At 34.2% G+C, this 24,607-nt stretch overlaps 1 protein-coding gene and 1 pseudogene across 1 annotated transcript; both read right to left on the bottom strand.

The window, feature by feature from the left end:
• Positions 1-7,693: 7,693 nt before the first annotated feature.
• Positions 7,694-12,381, bottom strand: LOC122582931 (annotated as a pseudogene).
• A 6,883-nt stretch (positions 12,382-19,264) lies between these two features.
• On the bottom strand, positions 19,265-24,380 carry LOC122581935 (2,3-bisphosphoglycerate-independent phosphoglycerate mutase-like). Its single transcript, XM_043754262.1, has 9 exons — positions 24,156-24,380; positions 23,542-23,669; positions 22,627-22,777; positions 22,337-22,540; positions 21,391-21,815; positions 20,844-21,036; positions 20,304-20,399; positions 19,879-20,034; positions 19,265-19,619 (listed from the first exon to the last, which is right to left on the bottom strand). Exons 1-9 carry the CDS (start codon positions 24,312-24,314, stop codon positions 19,458-19,460), a joined length of 1,674 nt encoding a protein of 557 aa, XP_043610197.1. The 5' UTR covers positions 24,315-24,380; the 3' UTR covers positions 19,265-19,457.
• Between the last annotated feature and the right edge of the window lie 227 nt (positions 24,381-24,607).

The raw sequence follows: 24,607 nt of genomic DNA, 5'->3' as shown, positions 1-24,607 counted from the left end.
AACCTTACCAAACCCTAAGATAGGGCATGGTCGATCATCACCTAGCATAACTGAGCCTCTATTAGAAGCCTCCTCGAAGTCAAATAGATAATCTCTCTGAGACGTCATATGATACGAACACCCTGAATCCAGAATCCAGTCAACTCTCGCACCATTATCGATAACCATCAAGACATCAGCACTGTCATAATCCCCTGAACCGGAACTAGAACTTTGTCCGTGTTCAGTCTTCTTTCCAGCACCATCTGACTTCTTCTTCCTCTGTGGACAGTCTCGCTTCAGGTGACCTTCTGAGTGGCATATGAAGCACTTCAACACAAACTTCTTCTTTGACCTTGATCTTGAGTTGCTTCTAGATTGATTCCTATCACGTTGCTCTGGCCTGCCTCGAACAAATAGTCCTTCACCACTATCCTCCTTGGAATCGGCTCTCTTTTTCAGCTCCCTTGAATTTAAAGCCGCAAGAACATCCTCCATAGATAGCTCCTCCCGCCCATATAAGAGCGTGTCAACAAAGTGGTCGTAAGATTGAGGCAAAGAGGTGAGTAGGATAAGAGCTTGGTCCTCCTCCTCAATCTTAATCTCAATATTCTCCAAGTCAAGAATCAGCTTGTTGAACTCGTCTATATGATCACTCAACTTTTTACCCGAGCTCATATAGAACGTGTACAACCTCTTCTTCAGATAAAGACGGTTTGCCAAGGACTTAGTCATATACAAGCTTTCCAACTTCGCCCATATACCTGCAGCCGTCGTCTCCTTTGTGACCTCGCGAAGAACCCGATCACCAAGACAAAGAATAATTGTACTGTGAGCTTTCACCATCATGTCTGACTTCTCCTTGGCTGACAAACCCTCTGGTAATTTATTCTCTCCTTCCAGGGCATCTGCGACACCTTGTTGAACAAGCATAGCTCGCATCTTCACCCTCCATAGCCCAAAATCATTCTTCCCATCAAACTTTTCAACCTCGAACCGTGTGTTTCCCATTGACGATAACCTGGCTCTGATGCCACTTGTTGGACAAAATGCGTGAATAACACAATACCTTAAGTTGATTTATCCCAGCCTAAGCCTAAGACTACCCACTGGAACCTTACTAATATTTGAATAGAATAAAAACAGAGCAGCAATATTATTCGAATAAGAAACAAAACAGCAGCAACAATCGACTATAATGAAAAACTAAGACACTTATTGTAATAAAAGACTGAGAGAAATCGAAAAGAAACGGAAGGGATATATGGCCGAATAAAACTCTTTTATTGAACAAGTATTATTCGTTTTGGGATAGCTAATACATGGCATCACATCCTCTTTTATACTAATGGAAAATCCCTAACAATTGTTTTCTGCCGACTTAACAACCGACCCATGTGATGACATTTAGGAAACTAAAAAAACCTTGACTAACAAGTAATTCCTAAGTTACAATTATTTAATAATTATTATTACTAATTATTAAATTTACTAATATATTCAATATTCCCTACAGCGGCGGGGCTGCTTCTTTTCATGCCACCGACTCTCAAACCTGCTATATTTCTTCACCCACCAGCCCTAGTGTCTGATACCAAGTGTAGGGAACTGCCCCTTATGTGCTTTTTGGTTTTTGTATAATAATATGAGAAAATGAAAGATTGGTGGAAACTTGTGTTTTGGAAAAAACAAACTGCATTCGATCTTTCATTCAACAAAGACAAGCTATATATAGCCTTACAACCATGGACCACTTTCATCCTAAAAGTCTAAAACATGGCGCACTCTTCTTAATTGCCATCTTGACTTTGTCAAAGTGAAAACCTCCTAAGCAATCAAACAAACGTGCATACTACTACTAGACTTCCTGTCCATTTTATATCATATAGATATAAAATTCTAGACTTCTTAATTTATGTAATAAAGATACTAACTTAACTTACTAAGGACACTAATTAAAGACCAACTCATAAAACAACTTAATCATGTCAAGATTATCCAACATCCTTCCCCTAAGTGTTCCAAGTTGTATGTAATCTCAAGCTGACTTCCATACTCAGCTTGATATTCTATCTTCAATCCTTCTTTTCGATTTGAATAGAATGTGCAATTGTGCATTGTCGATGCAGTTTGAAGGACATTTGCTTTCATATGATAATGCTTTAAGTATATGAAGTGGCTATTGGAACAAATGCCATTTTTCTGCTTATTGAATATGAATGTATGCATGTTTGGTAGATGTCACAGGTCATTTTATCTTGCTGTTAATGACGAGGTTATGTTTGATTGAGCTTGTTATGCTCCTGTTGATTTGATTCAGCTATTTGCAAAGTTGTTTTCTATCTTGGTATAACTACTTTGAGTTATTTAGAATATTGTTGATCTGCAGCCTTGTAGTATTTCTTGGTTTTGTGTATGCGGCATGCTTTTTATGATTCTCTGATTTTTTTTTGTGATTTTATACATGATCATTGTGTTATTTATGGATCTTAGACCTTTCGTAACTATTCCACCCTTAAATTTATACCTTAGTATACCTCACACATCCAACTATACCCATTCAAAACCAAACAAACTATATAGACAAAAGATTTGAACACCGTTAACCTTTTCACCATGGACCTTTAATCTTTAACCATTAAAACATTCCATTTCACCAATTCTTTGACACAAATCTTTAACCATCAAAATTCTTATAATCTTTTCTTTTCACCTTCCCTTTACAAATTGTCTTATGATCCTTATGTGTTGTCTTATGTGTTTTGGGCATTCTTAGCCTTTTATGGCAGCCCCTCTTATGTGTTATTGGGCATTCTTAGCCTTCATGGCAATTCCTCTTATTTGTCTTCGGCATCCTTAATCTTTTTATGATTGCCTTTCTTCTTTGTTGATTTGTGTGACTCTTGTTGTTTGAATTGTGGTTGTATGATAGTTGTTCAGGATTATTTACCTTATATTGGTTGGAGATTGATATATGTTCTGACCATGAGACTGTAGTGCAGATTGCTGCAGGCAATGATTGGGGTTTTTTTTTTCTTATTTGGGTGTGGATACAAAGTTCACATTCGGTAAGGTGGTTTTTTACTTATAAGAAAACCGTTGGTTGTGTTTTATCTTTTTATTATGGTTGCAAGGTGTTGGTTATTTAGTTTGGGTCAAAATTACCTTTTTTTGTGATGAGGTCATAAAAGTTTCCCTTAACTCAAGTTAGTCTTTAGTTCTTTGTTTAGTTGTTTTGCTTAACCTGTGAAGTTGTAAAAGTTTTTGGTTATGTTGGATTAGTCTTTATATTCCTCTCACTTCTAATTGTTTAGTAGACATATCTTACGATTTCATCTTATGATTGTTTGGCTACGAGACACTTCTCTATTCATTATATATGTTGTCTTGCTAGATTTTATTGTTGGGTTTCCATAAGGTTATCTCCTCATTGACATTGGTTTGAAGGTATTCTGTTAATGATGATGACTTGTTCTGGGTTGTTCATTTTGCATTTTGTGATTGCAATTCAGGTTGTTGATAATCAGGGGAGTTCTCTTTATATCCGTCCCTTTTTTGAATTTTTGATGTGTCTTTTCAATCTTGTTGTTAGGCACTCATTTGATCCTCAATCCTTTACTATCTATTATTTTTATACTTCTGGTATCTAACTACAAGATTGAAGGGAGGGAATATGGGTAGTATGAGCTTTGGTAGTATTGTGTTGGTAATAAATAAAAAAAAAGGTGTTCTCTAAAAGATTTTGTTAAAATATAGTGATGCCAAAGTTGAGCCTTTTTATGGTCCTTGAGATTTTGCTCAGATTTTGAAATGCCTCAAAAATAGCTATGGTTTTGCTTTGCTCTTGTCCATGTTCTCTCCCTAATGTTTTGTTCGATACCTAATTATATTATTATTATTGGTTCTCTGTTGGTTTGTTAACTTGATTTCAGTATTCAAGTTAGCTGGAATCGGGGAGAAGATGATGATTATAGTTGGATTATGCTTTTGGAGTTGCTTGTTAAACACCGTGGGAAACATCTTCAAAATGTTTCTGAATATGATGGAACGGCCTCTTTATACTTGTTACATAAGCTTAAAGACTGATTTCTGACGAGTTGATCAGTTGTCGTGGATGGCTTTATGGGTTCTTCAGACTTGATAATACATTAGTCCGACAATACAAAAAATTTTGAACATTAGTTTGAGCTGCACATCTTCTGATCTAGTCTTCTTTCGAGCATCATGCTTCTTTGTTTCAGGCGCACATCCTTTTTATTTATAAAGGCTTGAAGTAGCAGCCACTCATTCCTACATTTTTTTTTATATATAGTCGGACTAATATATCAAAAAGGGAAAATTTGACTATCGACTTTTGGAGACCAGCCCAACCTCTCTGATCAGCTTCGTCTTTTTGCATATTTTGTGAACGTTGCTAAAGAATGTTTCTGGTTCCTCAGCTTAATAACATGCCGTCTTTGAAAAGTCGAATTTTGATGGCAAGAGTGAAACAAAAAAAAAAGGATTGATGCACAGGGAAGTTTCCTAAATCTATAACTCCATTTAGTTGTGTATTTTCATTAATTATTTAAACTTGCTAAGTTTTTTTTACTTGCAATTCAATAAAACTGTTGAACCATAAGATTGAAGGGGGTGTTAAAAGTATGATGAAAAAAATTTCAAACTTTTGGCTCTCTATTAATACAACGCCTGATCAAAATGCTTATGGATGGTTAATCTTTTTGTTGTAGGAGTATGAAGATGTACATGATAGAATCATGAGTATCTTGGTGGACTTGGAATCTCATTCATGGGTTGTATCTATGAGTCTATTGGTTGTTGCAGACCGGCAGTTATTCTGATTCATGATGGAGTTGTTTGTTGATTATACTAGCAGTTTGATTAATACCTTCAGCCTTTTAGTGTCTTCAATCCTGTTCGCACCAAGTGCACTTTACACTTTTGTTATCCCTCTACGAATGTGTATGTTTTCTGGTTCCTCGTGTGGTTCTCATGTTTTATGATGCCAGAGCTTTAGAGTTATCCGATATAGCCCGTGTTAGTGCACTTGGGGTTAAGGACCTTCAGTGTGACTAACATTCCGGCTGCCCACACTCAGTGCACTTGGGGTGAAAGACCTTCGGTGTGACAAAGTGTTCCGGCTTTGAAAAAAAAAAATCATTTTTTTGTTGTTCGAGATCTTGCAGCTTAGTTGTTCTCTTTATTCGGTTCGTTTTTTGACCCATTTAACTTGTTCATTTGGGTCAAGCTTGTTAGTGTGGCATTCTATGTATAGGGAGAACCTTTACTTTGTTCAAATCCCTTTCTTGAAGTATATGCCGCTAAGATTGTGGGAGGTGTTGAAAAGTGACTATTTCTCCAGCATTAGTTCTATTTAAAAGTGTGCAAGTTAGTTGAAGGGTTAAAGTGTATTCTTCTTGAAGATGAAGGGCCAAAGATGTATGGGATATATAATTAAGTTAGTTGAAGGGTTGAAGTGTATTCTTCTTGAAGATGAAGGGCCAAAGATGTATGGGATATATAATTACTATAACGGTTATATTTTGATCCATAGATGATAGATCTACTCACTCATATATATATATATGATCTTACATTCAGCATCTTTTGATTAAGAGCTTCCAATGAGAGTCTGCTGCTATCAAAAATCATTATCCCTCGACATTCTTTGAAACCAATATGTTCCTCTATTCTATCAATATGTGTTTTGTGTATTTGTTTAATTTAGGGTTCATACCACTTTTGGGTATTGAATCATGTATGTCTTGTTAAAACCCTTATCTATCATCAATGTTGTTTGGTATCTAATGTGTTTTATATCTATTTCTCCTATTTTATCAGGTTACACCAATAAAGCGTACAGCTATTTGTAGTCCACCATGATTCTTCAAACCTGAAAGGTTATAGAACTAACAGTGGGTAGTAACATGTGTACATACGATAAACTTCCAAAGTCTGGATCGGTATAAATATTTTATCAATCCTCAGGTTTTTGAAGTATCTCATGCTATTAGTATCATAAACTTTCAAAACAAACTGCTCATTCCAGCAAGGCTCTTGACTATTGATAATTGTCTTGGACCCGAGCTCTCAAAATGGTTAATTCAGGACTCTGATCTTTCATTGAATGATCATCCGCGATGTCAGGATGCTTAAAACTTTGGTCAGAAATCTGGACACAAACCTACAAACAAAGCTTGTTGAAATTTGTGTTTCTTCTTCCAATCGCTTTCTTCTTCTTTGTTTGAAGAGACTCCATGAGGTTGTACCACTGAGTTGGTGATAATCTGGGTAATCAAGTGTTTGTGGGATGCCACTTATGGAAATATGTGCCTTCCCTATCAATTCATGTGTCGTAATGTATTTTTGGGATAGCATTGATAATAAGGCAATTACCATTCAACATTTCTCGAGAAGCTATAAAATATAACACCTCCACTATCAACTTTTCCAGTAAAGTTTAGACCCTTAAAAATGGGTTTGGAAAAGGGGCGGCTGTAAGAGCCACATTCACGAAATGGTTATTTGAAGACAACTAGTCACGGGCTAGGAGGTAATGGAAGCAAAGACCTTTACTCAAAGTGATTGTAAGTTTAGACATAAACATATTTCAAAACCTTCTTTATGTCTAAACTTGAGCGACTTGATCACATATGCCATTACATACATTTTAACAAGGCCCAAGGGCACGGCAAAACAACCCTTTGGTCCGTCTTATATATATGTATGTTATGTCGCTTCAAGGAGGTGCAGTTTTTCTATAGATACACACTTATCCATTTTTATCTATAAATACTTTTACAAGAATGAATTCTTTTTCAACACACCATAAATAAAATCACTCGCTACAAAAGAGATGTCTCTCTCATTAAAGAATAAGAAAGGAATCACATACGGCTTCACTAAACATTATTACAAAGGATTCAAATCCCTCATATCATATCTCAAAATCTAGTTAGAATTCTGATATCAAATATAATTCAAGAAACATGCTCCGTGTCCTTCTAGAGTGCAAGGAAACAGATCTATCATGCTCTAGGATAACCATCTCCACCTTAGGCTCGTGAAGAGCTTATTAGGTTTGCACAGAATATTCAGGAGATGCGATGGTTGTCACGGTTAAACCACCCGTTTCGTCATTTAGCCCTCATTTCATGCTCAAACATCATTGTTGTAAGGTTATTGTTGCTAATATTGTTTTAAAAACTTGTTGAAATTAAGTATGGTGAAATTATAAGGTATAAACTTATAAACTTTTCAAGCTCAATTCGAACCAATCAACAAGTGGTTAAAAACCAACTAAAACTGAAAAACCGAACCGAAATAACTCAAACCGAAAAAACTAAAACCGAAAACCAATGGTTTTAGTTTTTAAAAACCGAATTATAACGGTTCAGTTTCGGTTTTAGTCAAAAACCGAACCAAACCGAACCGTATTCACCCCTCCTTTCTATAAATGGTATGCAATACACATGGTAGGGTGTAAGAGTGCATGTTTGGCGTTGGCCTCACCCAGATATTGTCCTATAGGTGAGTATGCAAAATAAAGTTTCGAATAATTCGTGGCAAGTAGTGAAGCTTTGTAAATTGTCCGGTAGAATATATACATTGTCGCATGTAATTAGTCGCATTTTAATCAATGTGTTGTCAAAACTTGATTTTAATGTATTTGTGTACTTACGGGTATGAACAATGCATATACACATCACCCAATAAGTGTCAGAAGTTACACCAAATAATCAACAAAAAAACTAATACTGTGTTTCGAGACCAGGAGGCTAAGATATATGGATTAAAACCTCCGAATAACAAGAAAAAACATAACATATGTGAATGTACCAACAAAAAAAGGAAGAACCAACTTAGACGAGTCTGAAGTCGAGTAAAGCCAGAATCTGAGAATATGGAAACCAAAACCGTGAAGATCAGAATTGGTGACACTGTGCACTTAAGGACCATGTCCAAGTAACAAAGGTGCAACGTTGTTAGCTGGTCGGTTTGTACCTCTAAGGGGAGATGTAAAAACATTGGATGCAACATCAGGGGGTGGTGCATCAGAATCCTCACCCGGAAGAACCACGAGTCCCTTCACTTTTAGGGATGATGGTTCATTGTAGTGTAAGGTCCATAGGGAGTCTAAAAGACGTCTTTCATCCCTAAGAGCAGCAAGATCTTCAGCTAACATTAAACAGCTGATAGCACCAATCCTTTCTTGGAGGGCCTGTTTCAATATATTGTCATCTTCAAGCATAATACCATCTAAATTTCCCTTTTTTGCTTTAGCAAGCTCATAAAGACCCCTTAATGCACCTTCACGTACTTCTAAATCTTCACTAGTGGTCAGGTTTGTCAAGATGCATGGAAAACCAAGCTCGGATAATATACTGCAGTCGCTGGAATTCTCTTCGATTAAGTACTGAATCAAATTCAGTGCTTTCCTACAGTTCAATACATTTAAAACACGAGCCAAATTAGAAGAGGAATTGCAAAATATACACGACCATATATATTTACCTCGGTGAGACGATTTTTGAGTATGCTTTTTGGAAATGATTATGTGACGATCAATAATCAAAAACATTTAGAGAAAAAAGAAGTAACTTTTGTTTATATTAGATTTGAATCGACTATTCAAGAAAAGTATAATAAATTGACATCCAAACAGTATTGTGGAGGCAGAAGCGACATTTTGTTAAATGGAAATAAACGCATCTCAAAATCGGTGCTTAATTGCTTATATCCTTGAAAAATCATTTTTAGTTGCAGTCCGTACAAAATTAACTATCCAGAACTTAAATTACCCAAAAGCAAGAACCAGTTTACCCAAACACTAAAACTGATTATCACAACTTTTGGTGATCAGTTCCAAGACAAAACACCGCCTTAAAGTTCGTACATGCAAGTCATTAAAAAATTATTGTTATAAACAAATAAATACCTCTGAAATCTGGCACTTTCAGAGCTTAACGCGTCTTTCAAACCAGCATAACCATTTGCAAGTCGGAATGCTGCAACCCCTGGTTTGTTGTGCCTGATCAAAGCTGAATTTAACAATTAAACGTCAAACAAGTTATTACAATACAGCATTTATGACATTTTAAGGAATCATACGACAACAAAACCACTTACAGGATATTGCACCAAGTGCCTTCGTCCGGACACTAAGATCCTCATCAGAAGAGAAATTGGTGAGCAAGGGTTCCATGCCATTTGCATCCATAACCATTTGCTGACTCTTAGGATTTGTTTTGGACGATAGTACTTAGAACCTCTGAAGCTTTGGCTCGTATATTAGCATGGGAGTTGCTAAGATATTTCAGCAGAGGGGTTAAACCACCAATAGAATTAAGATCTAAGCAAAGTGAAAAGCAACACATTTATGATTTTATGATTATTATGATTAACATAGGAAAGATCAAATATTACAAACAAAATAAAATCTCACCATTGGCCATATCGATAGACTCTACATGATCCTGAAGCTCATCCAACATATCTACAAAAAACATAAAGTCAAAAATACATTAGTAAGAAAAACTAAAACAGAATCAAGGAGAAACATACTGATCATACGATGATTATACCTTCTAGATCTGTCGATGAAACAAATTGCTCTTCCAAGACATTCTCGGGAGTTAGCATCACGTTAGTAATCTCCTCCATACGCTTAACCACATCAAAAGTTTGAGCTTTCATAGCTTCCATTAACCATTTCCACTCCTCCTCGCTTATTAGTAAATAAAGGAAAAGAAAAAGAAACATCAAAACTTGGACAGATGTTATATAAACAAAGATGGTTGATTAGCAGGACATAAAACTTAAACCACTTAACTGATTTTTACCATTAATTCATTAATTGTACTGAAACTATCGTGTTGATATCCGAATATGGCAATGTTTAAGGCCATTAAACTTGAGATTTCAAGATAACTCAAGGAAGAACAAAGCTAAGATTCTTCTTAAACAAAAATAATCGAACACTGATATTTAGGCCGACCTATGATGAAATATGTTACACAACATTTAAATGTCACTCTGGATGCCCTTTGCATCCATCATCTACATTATCTTACTATCTATCTATCTATACTATAAAGTATAAACAGAGCATCGATATCCAAACCTAACTACAATCGTAAGAATCAATAGTCCAAACCCAACCAGATACGGAGAATGTAAAAACTCATACAAACAACATTAGATTCAGATCTTAAAGTTTGCATCTTTATAACATCTACTGACTTATTTCGACACCAACATCAATAAATAATATGTAAACAAATCATTGGCATAAAGTAAGCATCTTTAAACGAAAAAAAGATAGAAAAAGAAAAAGGAAGCTGATTTGCTCAAGAAGAAACATACTATGCACACTAAATAAATTATTAAATGACTTCAATGCCCCTAAAATAATTTACATCCACTTTTACTAAAACTCCCCTTACACATATCAAACTTTGGCTTTATTTTCGTAAAAGATATATTGTTTGCTGGCTTTTCTAAAGGACTACATAATCTAATACTCCGTTTCTACTTATATTTATATTTAAATTTTACCCATGATACAACAGTTCACCTGAACCATAATACAACAATGTAATCACAATATCCCCATATTATCTCATGAGCATACTTGCATATACATCCATAACATATATTAGTTATTAGAATAATAAAAGATGATATATAACACCTATATTATACAACACTCATACTAACAAAGAAACACGGGCTCAAATAACGTCTCGTGTTCATTCACAAGGTTCGTAATCATTGAAGTAACAAGATCTTTTTTGTGTAAGGGCCACACTTGGTACTTTGCACGCAATGCATCAATCAACTTATCAAAACTGTTTTCACCATCGTTGTGTGAGTCATCTTCAGAATGAAGAGATAATGTGTCAATCCTTCATTGTGGATGAATGAGATCCATTGGAATTATCATCCCTTTTCAACTTTTAATCTTGTGAGCACATGGAAGACCCATCGTTGCCATAAAATGACCGGTACAAGGAGTCAAATTACCTAATGAAAACAAATGGTTATAAAAGATTAAAGTGATATTTTGAAGAATATAATATGAAAGATATATGTGATATTACCGCAATGGTAATACCAGAAAAATCCAGGAATACCAAATATCAGCCGGTATTTACGGGTATTTAAAACATTGCTTTAAGCTTCGTGTCGCAGTAAATACTGACTTGTATTTCTGGTATTACCATTGCGGTATTTCCGGAATTTTTTCAAAAAAAAAAAAATTTCCTCGTAATTTTTTTTAAAATTGTTTTATTACACTTTATTGCTATTTTTGGTTATTTGTGAACTTTAAAACTTATATTTTGTTATGAAATAGCTCTTTGGTATTATTTTTGAGTGGATTATAAGTATATTTTGACTATTTTCATTAAGTTGTAACAAGTTTTGGAGAACTTTTATAAAAGAAAAATAAAACAAATTAAAAAAATAAATAAATTAATAACTAAACATTAGGTACCATTTAAGTAATTAAGAAACATATAGGTATGAAACCAGCAATATCGTGCAAACGTTAGGTACCATTTCAGTATTAGGAAACGCGATGTTACATATTTACCCCTCACGTGCAAGTCACGTAAGGTTTTAACGGCCAACTGACGACGTTAGCCTCCAGTATGGTCCAAGTGAAGATTTGCATACGTTGGGTATGATCAGCGTAATTTCGAAAGGAAAGGTATGAAACCAGTAATATGGCGCAAACGTGAGGTACCATTTCAGTAATTAACTCATATTATAATATATATATATATATATATATAAAAGTTTTCTATGATACCTTCATTCCAGCAGATAAAAAACCATATAGAACAACAATTATTTATGCATATAATGAAGTAAACAGATCGTTCATAAGTAAAACAATATAGTATATGTAATCGAACACAAATGTAGAATAACAGAACCATTAAATCTTAATGAGATGTTACTTACAAGTGTTGGGATTAATCCGTGATGATGCCGCCGACAGAAATATCAAAAGGGTTATGAAGGTTGAAATATTTAGTTTTTTATTAAACAATATTTCTATACAAGTGAAAGTCGAGAGGTTGAGGGTGTTCAATGAAAATATAATTAAGGGTATTAAAGTCATTTATTAATTTATACAGTGTGCATAGCAAAATCTTTCTTTGAGCAAATCAGCTCCCAAAGAAAAAAACTTTAAAAATTTGAAAAGGGTACCTTAAATTTCTTGGAGTTCGAGTACCATCCGAATTTGCGATGGTCCACTTAACCAAGCCATCCCAATTAAGTCCTTTAGCCATGAATGATCTTGCTGGATCTTAGAATCACAAAAAACCCAAACACTTGTTTTCCTTTTGCTCGGTTCGACAATAACAAAAACAAAACAATTACTTTATTATTCTCTTCGAATGGAAACTAAGAACCACAAAATCCCTTTTTGTTTATACTTTTCGTTTTTACGAATTTCGTATACGATTTATCCGAGAGAGAGAGACGAAACTTTTATGAGTAATCAGGCTTAGATTATCGAGTATATATAGAAGATAAAGAAGGATGGGATATAGATATGAATATCGATATGGTAATTTTCCTAATTAATTAATAATTATATCTTTGATATATGTTGAGGATCCAAAATATATAACCGCAAATGCATGCCAAAATTATACTGTATGTATTCGATCGGCTAAATACTTGTCAAAATTTACTTTCATGCCTTAGCCATATATATTACTTATAAGTTATAACCTCGTCTAAATTAACTTGACACCTTTTGTTAGTGAGTGGTTGAATTTTCCAAACATTTTGAAAATACAAGTTAAAAAGGATACCTCCAGCTTTCCAAGCTTCCCGAGAACAAATTAAGTTATAATGTCATAGAAATTAAGGTTTCAAATTAAAACGTTGTCATTTCCTTTATCCTTCCCATTCTTCTTTTGGTCAAATATTAATTAAAACTCGTGTCTAGTACTTGCAAGCTCCCATATGCATGATCATAGGCCAATGAACAGTCAAGCGAGATACACCTATAATTCCATGTAGTAATCAACCATGTCTTGGCGAACATGTCTACGTACCACATTGAAGAAAACTTCATCTAACATATTTAACCTGACTGACTCTTTAACACTTTCAACAGCTTCTTCACTCACTTTTGATCCTGCTGCGACATTAGAATCAAAATGCTGCTCCAATACGTACATGCATAACCTAGCTTCCAGTACAATTAAGCTTTAAAATGCTTTAAAGAGTCAACTAAATTGTCATTGTACTTTGCATTGTCCAGTGTAACGTACACTGGAATTCTTTTTTTATTGCCTCAATCCTTGCAAAACTTAACCACACGATCCGCTAAAATAGAACCAGTATGAGGTGAAGGTATAGCTCCCAAAGTTTAAATCCTTTTTTTTTCAAAACCAAACTTGGATCAACAAAATGGTCAACCAGTGCCTTGTAATCGGCCGGTTGCCTTGTAAGCGCGAACTGACCGGTTACAAGGCATTGACTGCCCATACATTGTGTTGATAAAAGTTAGGATTTGAGGGGAAAAAAATAGGTTTCGAACTTTCGAGCTATACCTCCAATTCATAGGGATTCTATATAAGCAGATTGCATGGTTAATTACCTTTTACAAGGATTGGGACATCGGAAAAAAAGGATTTTACTATCACACTGGACAATGATAGAAACAACGGTTACCATTTATTCGACTCTTTGAAGCATCGTTAAAGTTTATATAATGTGTTAATTTGTTATGGAGATGTTATGCGTGTACGTTGTGAAGCACATGTGTTGAAATTAATCGTACAAGAGGATTGAAAGTGATTAAGGAAGCTATTGAAAAGGTTTCAGAGTCGGTTAATTTTGTTAAATGAAGTTTCGCAAGGAAGTTTAAGTTTGTTGAATGCATTTCAGGTCTTCATCTTAAATGTGATAGACATGCTCGCCAAGACATAGTTACTAGCTATAAGGAATTATACCTATCTAATGCTTGAGTGTTCATTTTGGCCTATGATCGTGCATATACTAGACATGAATTTTAATACTTGTCTAACACCAGAATGATGAGAAAGGATAAAAGAAATCGTGTAACGTTTTAAAATGTTTCTATGACATTACAACTTTGCTCTCGGGGATCTTGAGAAAGGATAATTCGGATGGATTCGAGACATAAGAAAGTTGATTTGACATACTCGAGAGAGAAAAAGCAACACTATTAGATCAGTATTTGCTCGAACCCCTTCTTGATAGAAATCTGAAATTTGATATTTTAAAGATTTGCAAGCTAATTAAGTCGAGGGAGATTAACTCTGGCTCATGATATACTGAGTGGTTTCTCCCAAATCATCTTTTAGCATTGGGGATGATCAGATTATAGGCGAATATCGATATTCAATGTTATCAACGGAGGTCTAAAATGCACACATTGTTGGGTTTTTTTTTTTGGGTTGTTCAACCGTGAAGGTATGATAGTTCTTCCGTTAAACATATTGCATTTTCAACCCTACATAATAATATTACTTTTACCGAGGTATTTTACCGGCATCATATGGCTCATACGGGGTGGGTCGATGGATATCCAATTGTGGTACCGGGGCTAGGGTTCCCTCCATTACCCTTTTTTTTAAAATTATATTACTTTTTAACTTCCTTTTAGCTTAATGTTTGTTTTTCTTTTCAACACTTGATTCATATTAGTATTTACTTCAGTAAATGTAAATCCCACACAATGCAACGATGGATTGACGGTGGTGAAAACAGTGGCGGATTCAAGAATGAAAATCACACGTGTCCAAATTTAATTAATTTGGGTAAAAAAAAATTTTTCCCCGTATTCACCAACGGTCGGGTCTTCGCAAAGCGAGTTCTTTTGCAAAGAACATATCAACAATTAAGCGAAATTCTCATAAGATTTCTTAGTTATACTTTGTCATATCATTAACTCAACTTCTATTTCGACCACTATTTTAACTATAAAGACTAAAAAGATGAGTTTTCATTATTTTACAATTATTACTATAGCAGTTCATTATTGGAAATTCTTGTTTTGTTTCTCATCATCACATGATGTAACACCCCAATATTTTAAGGTAAAAGAAAATTAACCCTTTTCATAGTTTTGACATTAAATTAATTTCCTAGTTTTTTTGTTTTAAGATAAGGGCTTAATTTAGTTGGAACTTTAGTGGCTAGCGGGTATTAAACTCATTAAAATTGAAATGGGACGTGGCCTTCAGGGAAGAAAAGCCAGCCACTTAGTCTTATGACTCATGTTTTCCCACTCATTCTTTCAAAACTCACTAATTCATCTCTCAATCCATCAATTCATGCAATTAAGGTTTCAAAACTCAAATTAAAGAATTTCAATCCTGGAACAATAACAACAATCACCATCAATTGAATAAGAAATTGAAAATTTGAGGGTTGTATGGAAGGGTGGTGGCTGAAATTTTAAGAAGAAAATGGGGGAAGAATTGTGATTGAAAGCCCTAACTCTTGTCTCTCATTCTTGAGGTATTAATTTTCTATAACCCTAGTTCTATTATGTTATTGAAAATTAGGGTTCTTGATTCTAGAATTTGGGGATTTTTGTTATTGATATGTTCAAGTAGAACCCTAACTAAATTTGATTGATAAATGGATATTTTGATTGAAAGAGATGTTGTTAATGAAAATCCCCCTTGGTAAGAATCTTATATCTTGTGGTGTTTGGCTAGAAATTATGAAATAAAGCTCTTTTATGAGAATTTGAATTGATGGAAAAATGTTGAGTGGCCAAACACCATAGTGTTAGAATCGATGAATGCAAATAGTTTCATGTAAGGAAATTGAGTCAAGGAACTCATAGATGGTATGTGTTTATTCTTGTATAGGTATAGAAGATTGAATTGTTGAAATTGTAGCCTTATTGTGTCAAGTAGCCAAGTTTGAGGTGAGTGTGTATACATATAATCATGTTCTTGTTATTAGAGGTCATAGGTGGGTAAATTCCTATGACCCATTATTTGATTGATTGTGAGAACTAGTAGGTGGGTAAATTCCTACTAGTCATATTGTATGTAAGAGCTAGTAGGTGGGTAAATTCCTACTAGCCACTTTGTCCATGGCCATGTTGAAAATGTGTGTATGATGTTTGTTATGAATGAAAAGGCTAGCTTGCTAGGCTTATATGGTGCTTGATGCACAAAGTTGAAATGACAAGATTGTGATTATATGTGTATGCATTCACTAAGCGTAGCTTACCTTTTAGTTGTTTAACTCTTTTATAGGCGTTGGTAGCAGCAAGAGCTAAGAAGTGATTGAGTGAAGTTCAAGTGAAGTTTCTTGCCATCTCTAAAGTTGGCATCTTGGGTAATTTTGGGTAGAGCATCCCTTTGACTATTATGGCTCTTGATACAAGCTTTTGACTTGGATGAACATTTTCTTTTGGTGGGGAAAATCTGTGGTCATGTTAAGTTTTTAGTCATTTTGGCTTGAAAAGCGTCAAAATGGATAAACGACCCATATGGATGTGTAAATGATGTATGATCAAATGAGCTCTTGGGTTATGTTGTAAATTATGTCATTGTGAAGGTTTGAAATCAGATTTGATATGTGATGGAACTTGTGTTTGAGTTTGAAAAAGGTTGCAAATTGAGTTGATAGTCAAATTTGATGTTTGGTGTGTGTGCAGTAAGAGTACAGACGCAGACACGGCTGACCGTGCTCAGCGTCTGCAGTATTTCATTTTGGTGTTCAGTTTCTGGGAGCACGGACGCAAAGCACGGTCGACCGTGCTTGCGGCCGCAGTCCCTCTGTTTTCGAGCAAAAATTTTCCGAGCTTCATCCGATGTTTTTAAGGTCTGAAACTTATAGGATATGTTTATTATAACATATGAAGGTGTTCTAATTTGTTAGATTTTGAATTTGAACATTTTGAGTTTTTCACTTTATTTTGTCAAAAATTTTTCTAAGTATGGATTGGTCAATTAAAGTCAACTTGTGTAAAAAAAAAAAAAAAATGGTCAAGTCGAGTTGGGTCCTTACACATGACCACTCTTAAATTTTGCAAATTAGTTGTTGCGCTATTATTATTATTATTATGCAATAGGACTATTCGAATAATTTTTAGATAAGTTTAGTGTTTTAAATATTAGAGATTTTGAACTATATATGGAAAAAGAGTGACAAAAACTCTAAAAGTTTAAAGGTTTGTTACTAATGAACCATTAAGATGAAGAAGAGCCTATGTGTTTTTTCTAAATTGTTTTATTTTATAATTAATAGATATAGGAATAAAAGAATACTAGATTTTAGACCCGTGTCCAACAATGAATACGGGGTTGCGATATTATCAATATTATATCTTCATACATTTAATTCATAAAAGCTTATAATTTTGAAGATATACGGTTCTAGGTGTTACACTTTGCAAGTTGTAATACAATAATCACAGGTTCATCACTGCCATTATTAGCTAAGACATATTAATGAAATTGTTTGTCGTAGTCATTCCACAAGACACATACTACAATAATTTTCCTATTATAGAATGATTTGAAACCAGTTGTACTCATAATGTGATATTATTATGAAAGATAATTAAGAATTAGAATATAAATATGCTTGTAATCTTGTACTTGACATTCATGTATATGTATTTGATAATGATATAGGCCGTAACACGAATATGTGTATTTTCAATCACCTGTCCTATGATAATTAGATGTCAATTAGAATTGTTTTCATATTCTTTGATAACAATTAGGACTCTATTTGAGTGACAATTGTAACATTAAATAATTAAATATATAAATATTGTCGTTCTAAAAAAACAAAAAAAATAAAAACTCTCAATTTGATGGTTACATATAATTATATATATATATATAAGTTTTAAAGTTGATGGTTAAAAATAAAAATAAATTAAGTATTCAGGGCTAAAAAGTGTAAATTATTAATGGAAAACAAAAAAAGTGTGTATTAATGAGACTTTTTATACAAATTAAAATAAATAGTAATATAATAATACATTTGGATAATGATTATTAGGATTTTTAATTTATAGTTAATCTAAATGATAACATAAGTGAAAATCAATTTGATAAAATTAAGCAATTTGATTAGTTAATAAGTCATTAGTTCAACTGTCTTATAGTATATATTAAGATAAGATTAAGATGTGTATCTAATTATAATATTTATACTTCAAATGCTTCAAAAGACTTTCTTTATAATTTACCTAGGTCCAAACTCTGGAATAACATATGTCCAATTATAATTTCCTATATGCTTGCTAAAAAAATTTCCGATCTAACATTGGTCCGTAGACCTAGTTGGCCATTACATGGAACCGCCCTTAGGTGAAAGTAGTAATGTAAGTTATTGATGTAAAGGGTATTGATATAAGAAGAATTAACATAATTATTTTAAGAGTTTATAGATAAAAGTTGTAAATAATGTTATTAAAAGCATTTTTAAAACATCACTTGAGAAAATAATGCTAGAGTATGTAATTGTTTCTATATTCATCTTATCGGTTCCTTGTCAGTGAGAGGTGGTTTGGTAGTGAGAGGTGGTTTGGTAGTATAGATATAGATGATTTGTTTTTCCCTTTCACTTTTTCTACCCTGCTTAAGACCCAAAAATCTTTATATTAAATAAAATAAAATTGTTATGATATCACATTTTATAAAAATAACTAATTTGTCACTTTCAAATTTTTTCTTAAAATTAGTTCTTTTTTATTTAATTTATTTATGATGTCAAAAACACATTCCTAATTAAAGTTTATTTCATTTTTATTTTGTTATTTTTGATGTCTTTTTTTTTTATTTTCTTTTGAAAAATCTAATATTTTATACATAGAACTTTTATATTTTCATCATATAAGTAATTTTATGATAAAATAATTTTAAACTTTTGGCATATCATACAGGTTAATAAACTAATTAAATTTATTTGAAACATAAGATATAGTATTACGAGGTTATGAGTACCGCTAGACTGTCACAACTTAAATATCAAATATATGTTTTTACAGAACTTTTATTACTATTCCTGGGTTATACTCGGGATACTTAGCTAGTCAGTAATCAAAAGAAGATTGTAAATGCAGATTTAATTTAAACATATATAATCTACCACTGAAGATAACCTCATTACGAAGAAAAATAAAAACTTGCTGAAAAATGGTTAGTGGAAAGAAAGCACAGCCTTCAAGGACCATGAGAAAATACTCGAGTCAACAAAAAAAGGATACCACAAACTTCACATGACAATATGACAAGATAAAACTGGAGGATGAAAGATTAAATGTTTGCCTTTTCTTAAAGACGAAACCATGCGTTCGTTTGGTTACAGTTTCACGATTATTTGAATCCTGGAAACTCAGATTAACGTTTTCAAAATGTGGTATTGTTAAACTAAACTTCAACCTCATCAATGAGATGAAATCAAATCATAATATAAGCCAATTAAGTTTACGACCATTCTGCTTAATCAACAACTTCAATAAGAGTTGTCTCATAATCATCAGGAGCCACAAACCCGTGCAGATTCATCACTGTTGCTGCTACGTTTGCTAGTCCACCATTCGGTACGTCCTTGCGAAACTTCACCCCTCCTGCTAATCCAGGACCTCCAATTGCAACCGGAACCTGATTACACACGGTCCAATATCAGTGTTAACATTATAGCCTCATGATCATGTTTAGTGTCAGGTATGCAAATAACTTGATAAATTAATAAGGTGATTTTGGATTGGTCAGAACTGTTTAGGCCTGTATTAAAAACATTGCCTGTTTACCCAACCCGTCATTCCTAGTCGTTTGTGCCACTCATTCGATATAATACATGTTGTGAACTGAACATACTTCTATAATGACTTAAAACTTCAACAATTATATAGTGGCTTACCGGTTGAAGAGTGTGTGATGTTTGGATCTGAACTTTGCCATCCTTGTCAACAATTGGCTCCCCTTTCTTGTTTCTCTTCACCATGTCCTCTGCATTACCATGATCCGCAGTCACCACATAAATTCCACCAACTTGTTCTATTGCATCAAGGATCATCTGCAATATTACAAAATGGAAAACGATAAATCCTCCTAAATATAAAATTATTACTTATCTAGTAATTTATACATGACAGCCTGCTAAAAGATGGATTTTGGATGGAGACTTCACTTGGAAAATATAAATGTTAACCATAGCCAAAATAGTAGGAGCTTCAGCACTATAATAAAACTGACATGCTACAGTAAACTTATAATATGGCTGTCTAAGCAGTTTTGGGGTTAAGATATACTGTATTAAATTTGAACAGCCGTAAAGTTTATTACCTTAACAGCTTGATCAGCAGCCTTGCAGGCCACTATAGTAGCCTCAATGTCACCAGTATGGCCAACCATGTCACCATTTGGTATATTCACCCTTACCTACAATCAAATGAAAGGAGTTAAGTTGGCAATTATGACTTATGACCCATTTACTCATCAATAGTTCGATTGGGGATTTGATGTTTCTTTAAAATACGAAACAGAAACATAAAACCTAAAACAAAAGTGGGTCAAAAGTTGCCCAATGTAAACTTACTACATTAAATCCCCAATATCAACCATCAAAATATTATATTAATCTCAAAGCAATATGCTATTTGTGATCATATTTAACAAAACATTATATAGAACATAAAATATAATCTCTCTCTCTCTCTCTCACACACACACACACATACACGACACAAACAGTTTTGAGTCTATGCCAACTGATTCAGCCTGCATGAATAAAAACCACCCATTTTGACACTAACCCATCTAGACCTAAAATCCAAATAGACTGATACTAGATATGTAAATAGAGATATGCCTACCAAACTATACCTGGTCAAACTTGCGACTGAGGATAGCATCACGGGCCTTCTCACCAATCTCCAAAGCCTTCATCTTTGGCTGGACATTAAAGGTAATTCCACTATCACTTGGAATTTCCACGTACTCCTCCAATTCTGAATTGAAGTATCCAGATCGGTTCCCATTCCAGAAAAATGTGACATGACCAAATTTGACTGTCTCACTATAAAACAAAAATGTCATCCTTAAAGTATTGAGGACCAACAGAGTTCAAGAAGAAACTAAAGTGTCAAATTATATATACATCCCACAATGATTCAGGAAACGAGTCAAACTTATACATTTATTAGGGCTCAAGTTCTGCCTTTTATGCAGAAATTCGCCATGATAAATTGCTAACATCTTCACCCTTTTAAGAGTCGAGAGGGAAGCTGAATCGCCAGTCTAAACATGTACAGAAATTCAGCACAATTCCAAAAAGTTTGAACGAAATTTATAAACACTTAACCACATGATCTTGGGGTGTGACAAGTATTTTCACAAAAATATAAGTGTGTCAAAATTTATTATTTCTAACCTGCAAGCAAAGGTGCGGATACCATTATTCACAAGATATTCACCAGATGTCCTCTCTATCAGCGGAGGAGAAACAAGGTAATGACTTGGAAGCTTCAACTCCCCATCATATTGAAGCATTCCAGCATATCGGATTTTGGGGACCCGCACTCTATCAAATTTATCGAACTTCTCATACTCAAGAGCTTGTGCAAGCATTGTCATACGATCTGCTCGGAAATTGAATGTGACAACAGCATCACCGTCCATTATGGGACCCACAGGCTTCCCACTCTCGTCAACAATGACAAATGGTGGCAAGTATTGGTCATTAGCATTGGGAGCTTCCCGTAGCTTCTTGACAGCCTCAACAACATTTTTAAATTTGTGTGGGGCTTCACCTAGGACCTGAGCATCCCAACCACGCTTCACGACTTGCCAATCGTTCTACATATGTAAAAGCAGAAGTTTAAATTCATATATGTCATGTAAAATTTTCTAATAGCGGTGGGAAACCCAATTATTCATGAACGAGTTGATCTGGGTAATGTTTTTTCTCTACAGGGTCAAGCTTGTAATTTTTTCCCCTTTAAAGCAGAACATATCAAATACATTGAACATGTAAAGGACTCAAGTCAACCAACAGGTACTTTAACGCATCAAACCTTGTAAATAATTGTATTTAAGTTTACTCGAACTGTTCAGTTCCACCACATACAAAAGATTACCTAACTTGACCCGTTACCCAGCCAGATTGACCTGGTCAATTTGCCACTTCTAATAATCATACAAAGAGAGTGAACTTTTATACGTGTACATCATATTGATTGCACAGAAGAGTTCATTTGGGTTAACCCACAAGCCTTCAGCCCTTTAGCCCAGTGGTTAATTAATAAATAATAACGTGGTGCAAGCACTACCCCTTGAAGATAATAAAAACATCTACCTCAGGAACACTGAAGAAATACCTCATAACGGTCCATGGTGACATACATACGCCCTCCACCAGAAGCAACCTGTGCATCAATGCCTTTTCCACGTAGATCTGCAAGGTCCTTATCAAGTGTTTCAGCAAATCCAACACTTGAACCATCGACAACATCACGGCCATCAGTAAGTATGTGAACTCGTATCTTCTTGGCACCACGTTCACTAGCACCTTTGAGCAACAACTGCAATATAATAACATGATGACCTATTAAGAAAAAGCATGTTCGTATTTGATAACCTGAACAAGCGTTCATAACCATGTACGTACCTGTAACTGATCAAGGCGAGAGTGGACACCGCCATCACTCAGTAACCCAATAAGGTGCAAGGTGTTACTTGCGAAAGATTCCTTGATGTAGTTGAAGCCTTCATCTTCGAATATTTTTCCAGAGGCAAGGGCAAGATCAACAAGTTTTGCACTAGTAGAAACAAATGGAAATGTGTAAGTGGTTAGTAGATACAGAGTATCGAAAACAATACTCAATACATATGGACCATTTTATGACAGACACGACAAGTATACAAATTATAAGCATTATGTGCTAAACTTTTATTTCCCTCTGAACATGCATCCAACAGCATTAACTTTATAATACAATCCTCAAATCAATTACCAAACATAGTTATATATCTATATTTGACGAAAATACATCTGATAAAGTCGGTTCAACTTGTCAATTGATGGTCACACTTGACTTTCAAAAGTCAAAATAACTTTGAGTTCAAAAGCTCAATTTTGATAGGTTAAAAGGATCGGGAACTTTTCAAAATGATGAACAAAGTGTCAGAAACCTTTTTTTTGTGTGGTAATTATGGATGTTCTATTGCGAGCAGACTAATCTTAAGAGCTGACTCGCTTTACTAGCCCAGGATCTGAGCCAGATGAGCCTCTATATATATTTATAAGCACAAGAGAACTCTTGTATTTTGCAAAGAAAGGTAAATCAATCTGATAGTCACACATGCCATAATACTATTCGGTAAGATGAGGATAGTGGAAAAATAGCAAAAGTTACACATTTTCTCAATGTTTCACACTTTAACCACTAAATTCTACTCCTAATCTGTGTTAATTACTAATAACTAACCTGATACCATCAAAAATACATATCCACAGTTTCCCAATATATTATTATCAAAAGAACCGAAAAAGGATTAACAGGCAGGGACATAGATGACACACCCTTGAGCATATATCCGTCCAGCACCAAGCGCATTATGCCCAACTTCACTGTTTCCCATATCATCATCAGTGGGAAGCCCTACAGCCGTACCATGTGCCCTCACCAATCTCCACCTATCAGGTGCACCCTTTACACAACACAACATATATAAATACATCAAATCATCATTCTAGGACGTTAACATGAGGTGACACAACATATTAATATATTATAATTCAGTGTGCTGGCCAAGGGTGGCCATGGAAACCCCACAATATCTATAAAACTCTGTATTTCTAGTATTATTTTGATGTATTTATTTAGTTTTAAAGGTAAATTGGCAACCCAAAACCGGTGTAATTTAATTTTGTAGTTTAACTTTCATGAAAACTGTTGACGACCCAAGAATGAAAATTCCCTTTAACCATACGGTTACACAATTTACCTTTTCTCATGATCACCCATAATGGGTCAGTTATCAAGATTCATAAAAGTACTATTGAATCATCATACATAAATAAATATAAATAAAAAACTAACATTTCAAATAACAATGAAAAAAAACGATTACAAAATAAAATGATACAGATATAGATATAAATATGTAGTAGGGGGTGGAGATGTAAAAGTGTACATTTTTAAGGGAATCCATGGTGGGTGTATCAGCAACATGGATACAATTATATTGATCAGGAGAGGCTTCCCCCCACCCATCTAAAACAACTACGCCAATCATCTTTCCTTTTGGTAATTTCGGGTGATCTTTTAACTTCCATGTTGTGTTGCTTCCCATTTTCTTTCCTTTTTTTTTTTTGTTTACTTTTGATTGATTCAAGATTTTATTTTATTTTGATTTTAAGGTTTGTGTCTCTGTGTTTTGTTTCCGTAATGGGAATGACAAAGTATAGAAGAAAAGAGCATGGAATGGAAGCCTCTGGTAGTAGTAGTAGTTACTATATGTAACAATCTAGTCCTTCAAGTATCAAGTATTGTTTGAAAATGGTCCTTGCTTTTGTTTGTTTTGTTATAAAAGGTGTGCTATAAATTAGGTGAATTTGTAAATGGTCAAATTTTCGATGCATGTTT

This window comes from Erigeron canadensis, chromosome 9 (genome assembly GCF_010389155.1).
Source record: "Erigeron canadensis isolate Cc75 chromosome 9, C_canadensis_v1, whole genome shotgun sequence".
Taxonomy (NCBI): domain Eukaryota; kingdom Viridiplantae; phylum Streptophyta; class Magnoliopsida; order Asterales; family Asteraceae; genus Erigeron; species Erigeron canadensis.
The sequence above is the reverse complement of the archived record's forward strand: the minus strand, read 5'-3'. Positions and strand labels throughout refer to the sequence as shown.